The sequence below is a fragment of the Chelmon rostratus genome, chromosome 2 (genome assembly GCF_017976325.1).
Source record: "Chelmon rostratus isolate fCheRos1 chromosome 2, fCheRos1.pri, whole genome shotgun sequence".
Classification (NCBI taxonomy): domain Eukaryota; kingdom Metazoa; phylum Chordata; class Actinopteri; order Chaetodontiformes; family Chaetodontidae; genus Chelmon; species Chelmon rostratus.
The window spans coordinates 14,673,609-14,687,104 of record NC_055659.1 but is presented as its reverse complement, the minus strand read 5'-3'; the positions used below and the strand labels follow the sequence as shown (position 1 = coordinate 14,687,104).

General features: G+C 41.4%; 1 protein-coding gene across 3 annotated transcripts in view; it reads left to right on the top strand.

The window, feature by feature from the left end:
• LOC121612049 (SLIT-ROBO Rho GTPase-activating protein 3-like) overlaps window positions 1-13,496 on the top strand; it is a 33,606-nt gene that overhangs the window by 14,545 nt on the left and 5,565 nt on the right. Inside the window, exons 5-18 of one of the 3 annotated variants that reach the window (XM_041944807.1) lie at window positions 2,397-2,588; window positions 2,889-3,017; window positions 3,133-3,354; window positions 3,491-3,592; window positions 5,096-5,293; window positions 5,392-5,476; window positions 6,917-6,944; window positions 9,159-9,189; window positions 9,524-9,584; window positions 11,425-11,502; window positions 11,836-11,970; window positions 12,061-12,166; window positions 12,239-12,466; window positions 13,411-13,484. In XM_041944807.1, coding sequence (XP_041800741.1) covers window positions 2,397-2,588; window positions 2,889-3,017; window positions 3,133-3,354; window positions 3,491-3,592; window positions 5,096-5,293; window positions 5,392-5,476; window positions 6,917-6,944; window positions 9,159-9,189; window positions 9,524-9,584; window positions 11,425-11,502; window positions 11,836-11,970; window positions 12,061-12,166; window positions 12,239-12,466; window positions 13,411-13,484 — 1,669 coding nt within the window. Of the gene's footprint in view, window positions 1-2,396; window positions 2,589-2,888; window positions 3,018-3,132; window positions 3,355-3,490; window positions 3,593-5,095; window positions 5,294-5,391; window positions 5,477-6,916; window positions 6,945-7,978; window positions 8,082-9,158; window positions 9,190-9,523; window positions 9,585-11,424; window positions 11,503-11,835; window positions 11,971-12,060; window positions 12,167-12,238; window positions 12,467-13,410; window positions 13,485-13,496 lie in introns of those variants that run through there. The other 2 variants (XM_041944797.1, XR_006007128.1) reach the window with 2 other exon arrangements.

The following is a 13,496-nucleotide window of genomic DNA, read 5'->3' as shown; positions in this document are numbered from 1 at the left end:
AACAAACACACCAGAGCGCTTCCTTCCGCGCCTCATTGCTCAGTTATTGTTCAGCAGCTCATCCGCAAAAGAAATCAGTTAATATGAATCCAAACATGCAGCAAGTTAACATACTAATCTAGATAATTTAAGACGCATTGAACAGATGCTTAAAATTGGACTGATCTGAGGTAGCTAAAACAAGAATACACGTATGTTTCTGTAAACTGGGTTGTGAAATTAAATATCCAGCATTATTTCCAGAATCAGAATCATAGGTTTTATTAGCTGAGTATGCGTGCACATATGAAGAATAGACTCCAGTTTAAACAATGTACTTAAACCAGACTTAAATTATGCTTTCGATAGCTGTAACTGCAGTTGAATAGAGCATATGAAGATTATTTTTTGTAGGTCTTAACAATTTTCAATTACAAATAAGCAGAGTCACACCTGACACTCCAGTGGTTTTGCAGTATTTTCAAAGGTATTGTTACGTTGTATAGAATTTAATTTCCTGACAGGTAAAAAAAACATTCATGTCTGAAACGCACTTATTTTCAGATACACTCCCATTCTGCTTAATAATTATTTTACTTCATTTTTCACTGTCGCGTGAAACTCCACCTTTGGCTGCTTGCTGCACACTTAATCATCCAGATTATGCCTAGAATGTTATTGGGTAAATACTGTAAGTGATCGATCAAAGGTAATTAAAAAACTTTGGCAAAAGTTTAGGCCCTTTTACTTTAGACACATTTATCATGGTGCTGTAAAACTAATTGTGACCCCAAACTGTAATTGTGCCAAAGTTAAGCAATGTCCGTAATTCTTTAAAGTGAAATAAATTCTGATTTGATCCCCTTTAAGAAGAACAGGGAGTGACAGAAAGAGTCTTTAACATAGTTTAATAACATTTTTAAATGGATGGTTTGAATGAGTGAATGTGAAGAGATGAAGCAGAAACACACATTATATAAACTGCTTGAGAAATACGTACCCACATGTAACATTATACAGCACTTTCCTGCTTTACTAATATTGATCTTTCCTCTCTTATTCATGCATTATTAAATGCCTGTCTGCAGCTCCCACACACAGCATAAGGAAACACAGCATTCCTAGCAAATTTATATAGCTTAAAGCAAACATGCATGCTTACATGTATAATATATTTCTATTATCAGCAATGAGTGGAATATAAAATTAAGTATGGATTTGTCTTTGTGAGCCTGCTGGTCTCTGCTATTGATCTGCTGCCGACTTTTTGTGGAAATCAGGTAGTTTCTGGTTTTTGCGTATAGCTGGGAAGGTTGCATACTGTCACTTTGTAACCTCCTTCCTCCCCTGCTGATCAATCTCGCTGTCCTCTGCACGCCCATTTCAGATGGGGTTGCTAGGAAACCAGAACTTGAGAGTGAGTGATGGAGGAGCAGATGTTGTTTAATTGCACTGTTGATTCAGGGTGACTAGTTAAACGTTCACATGTGATCTCTTCAGAAACACCACGAAACATGATTCTGTTCAGATTCCTCCAAAGCAAACTGAGCGGTGGGAGCAGAGAATGAACCCTGGTTGTAGTAAAACATACAGTACTGGTTTTACATTGCTCGGATGTTTGTCTGTTTTTTTTTAACCCACTACAATGCAGTGGTGAAGACAAACACAAAAATGTAGACACATCAGGCGGATGCACCCAGCACAACACCTCCAGCTCAGTTGGGAAATGCCAATCAAAATGTGACGCTCCCTTGAGCAGGATGAGTAAGCTGCTCATGAGTGGAATGAAAATAAATATTTTAATTCCAGGGTTACAAGAGGTCATGTGTAATATACTCTTGGGGCTGCAAATTATTTAATGTCTTTTAGTTAATCATAACATAATTGTATCATTATTAAACTGACAATTTGCACGTTTTATTTATCAGCCACTGTATATAATATGCCCACGTGAATAAAACCTATTTGGAGAAGATGGGAGAATACTGAAGTTTCACCAGCCCTATTTATTTATAGTATTGTGTTGTTAACTAAACTAAAATTAGTAATGACAATAAGTCCTCAATAAGACCACCAAGGACCCCAAACATGTCTGACTGTTTGGCTTATACCATGTTGAATGTTTTATATATTTATATTGTTGTTTAGCAATAAAGACAACAACTCCCATGATCCCACGCTTCTTCATGATGTCATCAAACTACGTCTTTTCTTTGTTTTGACTGAGAGCTGCAGAAATTACATACAGCGCTTTTAAAAATTACAGATATTAATCATTATAAATTTCAGCATATGATTCTGCGCACATCGTCTATTCCTCCTCAAATTCACATCCGTTTTAACGAGCACTTCGACTCGACTGCGATGCCCTCGCCACTGAGTGGAGTTTAATATAAGATGTGCGCATGTTGTTACAGGTGATGAAGACGTACCACATGTACCACACTGAGAGTCTCAGTGCCGAGAGCAAGCTGAAGGAGGCAGAGAAACAGGAAGAGAAGCACATTGGGAAGGCCAATGACATTACTTCCAGCCTCCTGCGGTACGGTCATGATGAACGTCCACAGCGACGCAGCTCTGTGAAGAAGATGGAAAAAATGAAGGAGAAGGTCTGTTTGGGTTAAATGTCTTGCACATTAAAGTCATTGCATCCACACTCAAATACAAAAAACCTGCAAATGCATTCGTAATGGCCTTCTTGAGTTGTTCTTGAAAGCTGCTATTTGCACAAAATACACTGGAAAATGTAGTTAAAGCTCCAAGGAGCCCGTCTCTACATCGTGCAAAGTGTTACATATATTGACAGATTCTAAGATAAAACCCGACTGTAACAATGCATTCTTTCAGTACATTAGCAAACCATTTTACATCCTGCGCTGATGGGACTCTTTCTTCCTCTTTCTCCCTAGAGACAAGCCAAGTACTCTGAAAACAAGCTGAAGTGCACAAAGGCCCGGAACGACTATCTTCTCAATCTGGCAGCTGCCAATGCCCTAGTGGCCAAATATTACATCCACGATGTCTCAGACATGATAGATGTAAGTTATTACTGTCAGTAAAAATGAACCACTTTTTAGTCTTGATGCTTTTTTATGCAAGTTCAAGGCCTTTTATTGGTTTATGATTAATATATGTTTTATTTCTCGTCCTCAGTGTTGTGACTTGGGTTACCATGCAAGCCTGGCACGCACCTTGAGAACCTACCTATCTGCAGAGTATAGCCTGGAGACTTCTCGCCATGAGGGTCTGGACTTGCTGGAGGGAGCAGTAGATGCCATGGACATCAGAGGAGACAAGCTGAAGTTTATGGACACGCACAGTCAGATCTTTTGTCCTCCAGCATGCTTTGACTATCAGCCCCACATGGGAGATGAGGTGAGTCTCTAGAGTTCAGGGCCTTAGGAATGCTTTGTTGTAGGTCTTAGCTCATGGTACAAAGTGTATCTCATCGTGTTTGCTGTTCTCTATGTTAAGTCCTCCCGGTAAACTTCCCTTTCTTTCTTAATCCCAGGTGTGTCAGGTGAGTGCACAGCAGCCTGTTCAGACAGAGCTCTTGATGCGCCACCACCAGCTGCAGTCTCGCCTGGCCACGCTGAAGATAGAAAATGAAGAGGTGAGAGTGAACACAAGTCTCACGGGGCCCGAGGTAGCCAGTGTCAGCGTTTCATCTCAATACGAAGCAAGCTCACTGCAAGTGTGCAATACACAGTGATGTTTTCTGCGGACTCAGACGAGGACATATGGCTAAATGTATTGAGTCATATAATAATATAATACTCATTTAATTAAGTCGTTTAGTCATTACATAATCTTTGCGCTCTTTTTTGTGGATAATCATTCATATACAGGAAATCCTTGTAAGGCAGTGTTACAAGCCACCCAGATCTTGACACGTCATCATTTGATCCATTTGGTTGTAGATGATGGCTTAAGCAAAAGCCACACAGTATAATGTCGACATCATTAAATATGATGTGCACATAGTAGTCTGAGTCACTGAGTGACAAAAAAGTTTCAGAGGCCATTGCAAAATACCGTAGCAGGAAATATATGTTGTTGTTAAAAAGATTGATCAAGTGTGACCACACGTAGCCGAACAGGAAGATGTCTTCAAGATGCTTATCTGATGCTCAAGTTTTGAGCTTTATATGATCCAAAATGTAAGTTTTATAGGTAAAGCTTGACATTTAAGGTATTTTCTATAGAGATTTAGATGAAGAGATCAACAGAACTTTAATATTTTTCCATTAAATATCAATCCACATCCAGAAGAAGCAGGTCGCCAAGTAGTGCCTCTAAAGCTCAATAGTTAACATATTTTATCTTGTTCGTTTGTATAAAAACCTGTAGTCCTCTCCTTCATCTCTAAAACAGAATAAGTGCATTTCTCAAAATGACAAAATATTCCTGTAACAAAAACTCTTAATTTGAAAACCTTACTTGCTATTCGGACCCTCTAACTGGCAGATCATCACCAGTCTTACACTTTATCACTCATCAAATGGCTGTTTGTCTTAGTTGTAGCACCTGAGGCGTTCTAATACCTCGATTGGTGTTTACTATTTTAAGATTGGCAGCCGCGTGTGACAAAAACAACCAGTCTTCTGGACTGTCAGCCTGCATTTGTGTTTATCTCTCATCTGATGCTGACCTGTGGGGTCGTCTCCTGCCTCCACTGGGGGGCCACCCCAGCACGCGGAGTCACTGAGGCCGCTGTGACTCACACAGACCTGTTTAAAGGTCACCCAAGTGTGCATATGTGCCAGGGCCTGTCTGTTATGAATATGGAAATGCACACTGCCTTCCTGTCTGCCTCACATGGAAGGAACATAGTTAATCTTTCATGTCATGATGCTTCATGCGAGGAAGCTAATTACTCCGTTGTTTACGGTGTGTCAGTCAAAGAGCTGTGAAAATGGCCTGCAGTGGTATAATCTCAGACTGTGCTGGCTTGTTTGCACCATGCAGCCGGTCTTGGCCAGCCTTTGTTGTTTTTATGTGTATAACTCACCTAATTCATTTCATGTGCATTTCATATTAATATAACAACAATTTTGTAATGGTGGATGTAGTTCGAATTAAAGTTTCAGCAGTGCTTGTCTGCCGCGTGTGTCAGGTGAGGAAGACTCTTGACGCCACCATGCAGACCCTTCAGGACATGCTTACCGTGGAGGACTTTGATGTGTCAGAGGCCTTCCAGCACAGCCAATCCACAGAGTCGGTCAAGTCGGCTTCCTCTGACTCCTACATGAGCAAGGCAAACATCACTAAGAGACGAGCCAATCAGCAGGAGACCGAGGGCTTCTACTTCACCGTGAGTTCTCAGGCAAAATGAGCTGCAGCATGGGCACGCAGACACTATGACTGGAACTAACCCAAAAAATTTTGCCTTTTCATCCGTCTCATCTACAGAAATACAAGGAGTACTTGAATGGCAGCAATCTCATTGTCAAACTGCAGGCCAAGCATGACCTTTTGAAGCAGACACTAGGAGAAGGTAAGACGTATTGTCTTATACATTCATTTTTTTACATTAAGTTTAGCATTAAGTGGGTAAAGTACCAATAACAGAAAAAACATCCATCAGAATAAGAGTTCACCAGTTTGCCGATGGTGTTTTCCGACAAATCCGTGTTTTCAACAACAATAAATCACTAATGTCCAAATACTATATATGTGTTCAGTTCTACATTACACTGAATTTGTCATTTACTTGACAATTTTTGGACCTAAAAGAATATCCCTGGCAAAACAAAACCCATACTTTTCAAAATGAGAAGTCCTTAACATGAAAAGGCTATGACATCCTATAGTCTGTTTATATATTTAATGCACATTTACCTGAGCTGAAAGTGTGAGTATAGATGTTTATCTTCCAGCATCAACATGCTGCTACTTAAACATCTTGCAAGCATCTGCTTTTGGTTATATATTGCCTCTGACTCCTGTGGAGATATGTGTATTTACATTTAACACGTATAGTCAGTCATACAACCTTTGTAGTTATTCTGTGGAGTGTATATTGTGGAATTTGATTAATCATTTCCATGAAAAATTAACGATTTTAGGCAACAAAGATGAAAAGAGCTATTTTGTGCTGAAATAGCAAATAGCAAAAGGCTTAATATGAGAATGATTATTAACAGCATGAAGGTTCTGTCAAGTACATAATTGTGTTATACTGAAGATGTCATTCACTTGACAGCTTGACAATATTTGGACCTAAAAGGGGGTCACAGGGTAGAAAAGACAGAAAAAAGCCCTGGACTACTTGCGCTTGAAGGGTATTGATTGCCAATACTTTGATCATACATTTCTCATATCTAGTATGCATTAACCTCAGCCATAAGAGTGAATAAGAATGTGCATTCCATGTCATTGTGTTTGTACTTCAGACTCATGCAAACGTCTGCCTTAGGCTTGGAATTATGCGCGTTTGACATAAAGTCGGATCGTGCTGGAAGCTGCTTTACACGTGACGCGATCCTTGAACAAACATTTCTGATTGACTGATCAAAGTGAGGCCTCAATTTGTTTGTGTACAGTGAGATGTGTGTGTTTGCGTGTGTGTGAGTGCGGCGCACATATCACCAAATCATCCCACTGTACATTCAGCTTCCACAACCTCCCGCTCTTGTTGCCCCTGGATACATTTTCTACTCTGCAGAGCGAGTAGACAGGCTATCCCCTTCTGGGGCTCTTGTGCTGTTTCTAGGGCGACCGCTGAATGACCGCTGCCTGGCGGTGAGTCAAAGGCAGCCATGGCGCTCACCCCATTGAGCCTGGCTGAATAGATGCCTGTTTTCTCATAACACCCCTTTCCGTCTCCATCTGCCAGCCTCGTATAGTCGGCCAGCACTCAAGCGTACAGCAAACTTCTGTGATTGTAAAACCAGCGTATACTAATTTAGTCCCTCTCTGCTGTTTTTCCTTTTAGGGGAGAGGGCTGAATATGGAACAACAAGGTAAGATGTCCAGTGACAAGAGGGTGAATAAAGTAGGCGATGGTGTGTAAAATCCTTCCTGTGTCCCTGGATGTGGCATGAATGAGATCACACTGTGGGAATAGTCTCAACTTCACTCTTACTTATTGAACAAAGGGTTCGATCCTGATTCGAGAAGGTGGCTCTCAGAGTTGTTTTTCCTCATCTCTAAGACTGTAAATGAAGTGCCAGTGAGATGGATGGTGTTCTGCCGTTGTTCTATTTATAAACAATTCAGTGAGCAGACAATGAACAAATATTGACAAGGCAGGCTCATGACTAATTGAATCCAAGGGTTTAGCTTTTACCTATTTTCATTTATGGCTCATTTCATTGAATGCAGTGAGTCTTTATTGAATTGTGTGTGATAGTTTGCTGCAGCTGCTGAGGGTCATTTTTAAAGGAATGGTTTGACAATTTGGGAAAATCCCTTATTTGCTTTCTTGCCTAGAATTAGATGATTGCTTGATAGGGGTAGATAGGGGGGCAACATGCAGCAAAGGGTCCCAGGTTGGAATTGAACTAATTGTACTGTCTTTGTACATGGCTCAACCAGCTCGGTGAGCTACCGAGGCGCTAAATATGAAGCTACCACTAACAGACAAACTAGCATGAAGCTCGTAAGCAGCAGGAAATGGCTAGCCTGAAAAAATTCACTTTTTCTGCAAACAAAACTAACACACTTTGGAGAGAGCCAGGCTAAGCTAAGCTAACCGATTGTAGCTTCCTATTCACCGTACAGATGTTGCAGTGGTATCGATCTTCTCTTTGAACTCTTGGCAAGAAAGCAAACAAGCATATTTGTCAAACTGTCAAACTACTAATTTATAACTTTAAATTTGAAATGTATTTTCGTTGGAGATGCAAATTACTGGTTACGTCATGGCAACAAATGCATTTTAGTAAAAATGTCAAAACATGTTAATGTCAAACTGTCTTTTGGTGTATATTCATTCCAATTGCATTATTATTCATATTTACCATGTACCAACCATACACCCCCACCATCTCCCCAGGCCCCCCACTCTTCCCCCTAAACCCCAGAGAATGCGGAAGTCTAGACCTCGCTCCATTTTTAACCGTAAGCTGTTTAACGGCAATATGGAGGCCTTCATTCAGGTATCAGCCCATCTGTGCTCTTTGTCTCTCCATGAGCTCAGCTGTCTCGCTAGCAGTCCTTGGGGGCTCTCTTGCCTTTGCCCACTCTTTTACCCAAATGTTGGCTCACCCATGCGCTGACTTTCCTCTTGCTCATTGCCTTGTCTTCGCAGTCTTGCAATTCAGGAAGGACAGGGTGAGGTGAAAACCAATCAAACAAGCTCTGGAGGTGGTTTGATTTCACAAGCGCTGCACTGGTGCAGGGTTCTCTTTTGACTTTTTTTTTTCCTCCTTTGAGCCCCCAGCCCCTAGACACCGAATTAATTTGGCTTCATGAATGTCAGTTGGCCATGCACCAGCCATGTTAGGCTATGCAAATAAACACATGGCCGCATCCACTCTAATGCTCAATCAAACAGGGACAGGCAGACAGGGTGTGCATCGACAGAAGTTGAGATAAAAATCAGGATTCGGTAGAGCTAAAACGATCAGTCGACTGGCAGAAAAACAACTGATACACGATTAATAGCTTTCAAGCAAAAATTCCAAACGTTCCCTTTCTTATCAAGTTCTAATTTATGCCGATTTTCTCCTTTTATTTGTCCCATATGACAATAAACTGATTACTTTAGCTTTTAGAGTCATTTAATGACACCTTGCGCTTTAAGAGATTGTGATGGGCATTTGTCACCATATTCTGACACAACGAATGAATCAGCCAATTAATCCAGAGAATCATCAGCAGATTAATGGATAAAAATAATGAGTTAGCTGCAGCCGTAGAATTCAGCCTTTAGTTTCCTCTCCATCAAATAGTCCTTTCTGGCTGAAAAAATGCTTGACTGTTTGTAGCCTCCACCCCCGTCCTCTCGGGTAGCACCCTTCCTCCCACACACTCCCCCCACCCCCCTCGCCGAGCCATGTCCTCATGTCTCACACCCCACAAGGCACTGATGCTTTGGCTATTCTCTCAGGCAAGGCCTCCTCTTTTTCTCTCTCTCTCTCTCTCTTTCTGTACGATCTGTCTCTCTCACTAACCTGTTGTGGTTGTTGTTGCCTCTCTTCCTCTGTCTACGTGCCTTACCGCTCTCTGCCCAGGGGAAGACGGAATGTCCGTGCCAGGAGTCAGGTACTCTGTCTTATAGCAGGGCGGGGATCACCACACTGTGTTCAGTATGCTAACCAACATTTCTGTGCCTCTGTCCTGTTGGCATTCCTGTGATAATACTGCAGTAACAGTAGTATACAGTGGTGCACACACCAACATGATTTTTTCTGCTTATTTGTAGCAGTTTGTTAAGCAATACATGATTTTTTTTTTAAACTATGTTCTTTCAACTCTGTGAAGTTAATTCATTTGAGGGGCTGCCTCTGTAAGCTTCACCCTTCTTGCATGAATACTTGTTTGCCATTATTTACTGCTCATCTGCTTCCAGTAACGATCATTTGAATCTGTCTGGCAGGACTCGGGGCAGCCGATACCGGTGGTGGTTGAGAGCTGCGTTCGATACATCAATCTGTACGGTAGGTTCTTCTTGTGTTCACATGTTGTCTCTCCACAAAATTACATGGTAGGCTGGTCACACTCTGTCTTTCCTCCTTTTATGCAACATATGTATTATGAAAACGATTAACTGAGCTGTTGTGTCAGACAATCATACATGTTCTTAGTATTGTGAATTTGGAGATTCAGCTTTAAAAATGTATTTAACAGAGAACATCTACCATATTTTTGATAGGATTGCCCTAGACTGAAAAAGTCTACAAACAACCCTTTTCCACCACCATCACAAGCCAAAAAAAAGTCCATGCCCAAAAAGTCCAGTCATTTCTAATGGTCCAGGTATTACTAGGGCAGAGTTTGCAGTGCTGGACATAGCTGATTTTTACAAAACACAAAACCTGCAGCTGCTACAACTGTGCAATGTCATTCACACAATAAGCAAGCACTGGGTCCCCATACCTGCCAACATTTAGGTTTCATAATGTGGGAGGTTTTATAGCTGACAACAGCTACCATTAGGTTAGCTGCCCTGTCTGCCCGTGCAGACAGCAGCTGCGCACACACCGCTTCAATCAGGTTGGGGGTTGCCAGGCAGCGGTGATGGATGGGTTGAAATTGTATGTAGTGTGTGGATTGTGTTTGTAGATTGTGTTTCATACACTGTCTGACAACTTAGGTGAAGTCAGACACACATACAAAACCTGTGGATCCGTTTATGATGATTATGTATGAAGTTTGAGCACCATCGCAAATTACGGGAGTTTCCCGGGAGGAACAACACAGCAGGAGGACGCTGGGGTGTGGCCTTGAAATATGGGAGAAAGTGTTGGCAGGTGCCACTTATATCACTATTAGGGAAGGGTTGACACAACACGATGACCCAATTTGTTAAATTAGCAGACAAAATCTCATAAAACCAGATCACATAAAATCAAGTGCTTGTTACTGACAGTGTGAAGCAGTGTGTTTGTGAATTGATTATCAGTGATTATCATGTCATCTAGTAATGACTAAAAACAAATACTTCATCACCCACCTTGTCCACCTTAATGAACCATTAGTCTCTGAAATCTTCGCGCAGGCAGCAGCCTTGATGTCATAACACCTTCTTTCAGTTTCTGTTCGCTGCTGCTATGGTCTGTCATATCCAGTCTCACACCATTTTGCACCGTTTCTATCACATGCTTACTTACAGTACATACACACCCACCATAGACTGTATAAAACATGGACATCATCTCCGTGACGTCACTCATTGGTTTCTGAAGAGCCACTGTGAGGCTCAGTGACAGTGATGGTGGCTCCGGCCGTCGCCATTTTGGCAGTGCCTGACTCCACCAAACTCCTGGCTAATCCAAAATGGACAAAGAGTGGGAGGGTGGGTGGAGCTGAGGCAGGCCGATGAAGCTGGGTTGCTGATACGTAGCAGCAAGCTGTCACTCAAAGCAGCCATTTTTAAGCCTTAATATAATTTAAAGGAGTGAGTATAGAAAGATTCACTCCCTGTAAAGTTGTCATGACGTGGAAATCAGCAGTAGAGACCAAAACTGTTGTTGCATGAGGCTGTAAACTTGTTTATTTCTGCTGTAAAGTTGGCCATTTTAATATGGGGGTCTATGGGGACTGAACTGCTTTTGGAGCCAGCCTCAAGTGGCCATTCAAGGAACTGTAGCCTAAACTAACGTTTGTTGTTTTTTTCTTTTTAAACATTTCTTTATGAGCTTTTACCTTCTGGTTTTAAGTGCTGCACATGTACTGTGAGAACTGTTTACTATTCTTACACTGTCAATTCAATGAAAGGACATTTGTACCAAAACCTTTTTTTCCCATTTTAAAACCTTCGGCTCCATCTGTCCACAGGTCTCCAGCAGCAAGGTATATTTCGAGTTCCAGGCTCGCAGGTCGAAGTCAACGATATTAAGAATGCATTTGAAAGAGGTTAGTCCCTGTGTGCTCGGCCATCTTCTCGAGATTGATTTTAAATTGCATTTTGTCCGCCTCGAAAGCCACAGTGTCTCCCAGAGGCCTCTAAAGTGCAAATAAAGAGCCCATGTGTCACATTTAACCCCATAATGGACATGCAAACCATTTTAGATGCATAATACATAAGATCAGCATCTTGGGGTAATAATAAATGAGACTGCGCTCTCAATGTGTATATTAACATCACAGCTTAGAAAACACTTCAAAGATTGCATCGGTGCCATGTTACGAGAACGCCGATAGGAATGAATGATTAATGGATGGATAACATATATGGTACATCTTTAGGAGAGGATCCACTGGTGGATGATCAGACCGATCATGACATCAACTCTGTGGCAGGCGTCCTTAAGCTCTACTTCAGGGGGCTGGAAAATCCGCTGTTCCCTAAGGAACGTTTCCTCGACCTCATATCTACAACCAGTGAGTCACATTCCAGGAAAACCCCTGAAAAATGCAAGGTTTTTATTTAGTGGAGCTTTCTATATTTCTCACACTCCCTCTTCATTTCAGAGCTTGACTCAGGTGCAGAAAGAGCTCATCACCTTCAGCAGATAATTGTGACTCTTCAGCGGCCTGTGATCATCGTCATGAGATACTTGTTTGCATTTCTAAATCAGTAAGTCCCCTCACAACAGATTTCACCTGGCTGACGCTCATAAAGTGATGCTAATTGCTTCTGTCTGTCCAGTCTTTCACAGTACAGCGATGAGAACATGATGGACCCCTACAACCTGGCTATTTGCTTTGGCCCCACATTGATGCCAATACCAGACGAGCAGGACCCTGTGGCCTGCCAGGCGCATGTTAACGAGGTCATTAAGACCGTTATCATCCACCATGAGGCCATCTTCCCGACCCAGCGTGAGTTGGAGGGACCCGTGTACGAGAAGTGCATGGCTGGTGGGGAAGACTACTGGTAAGTGCAAGACAAGGCACCTCAACATGTATCAGTATGTAATTTTTGGGGCAGCTGCGGCTCAGGAAGTAGTAAGAATTAACATAAGGTTATTTATCACCCATTTTTCTCAGTTGTTAACAACAGAAAGGAATATATAGTTTATGCTGTAACTCAAGTACATAGAGAATATGCATAATTATATATAGAAAAATATATTAATGATATTCCAGTTATGTAGACGGTGCTTGACGGTGAGTGAAAACTGAACTGAGGACAGATTTTACCAGGTTATACTTGATCCACTGCTTAGTCAGATAAAGAGGAAACTAAAAAGGCTGTGGACATCGTCTTGTGGACAGACAGAAACCCAAGATTGGAGATGGGCTTTTGTCACAGTAATAGTTTCTTCTATTGTGCGTCTTGTTTTTAAGACACTATCAAGCCGCAGTGCTTTATTATATCGTTATATTGTTCAGTTGGATCTGACAATGATGTCTTCTATTGTTCAACTGAGGAGTTCATTCGCAAGAACAGATAAGCTGAATAAACTAACACCAATTTCATTAATACTGATTTAAATTGAGTGCACAATAAGAAAAAATGGTTTATGAAAATTAAAAGAATAAAATTGAGACATCTTGTCAAAACAAGCCGGCACCAGTTTGACTGATGTTTCCTGGATTGCACACACACACACAAAAACATGACTTAGAAAAACAGATAAAAACAGAGATATTGGTTTTTGCAAATGAACCCTTCATTTCTTATTTATCTGCACAATCAGTTGTGAATCCCACATTTTGTTTGCCAGGTGATTTGTTTGTTTGTTTTTCCATTTTATGTATTCAGATTTGTGCTTAAAGACAAAAATGGGAGGAAATTTTCATTTTAAGTTGAGAAATTTTGTTTGGTTCGTGTATTGATGGACTGCCTGTTTTTTGACTCCTTGTTCCTTTATTCAGTGAAAGCCCCCACAGTGAGCCAGGAGCTCTTGATGAGGTAGACAACGGTACCGGACCCAACACTAGTGATGAAGGTGAGTCACCAA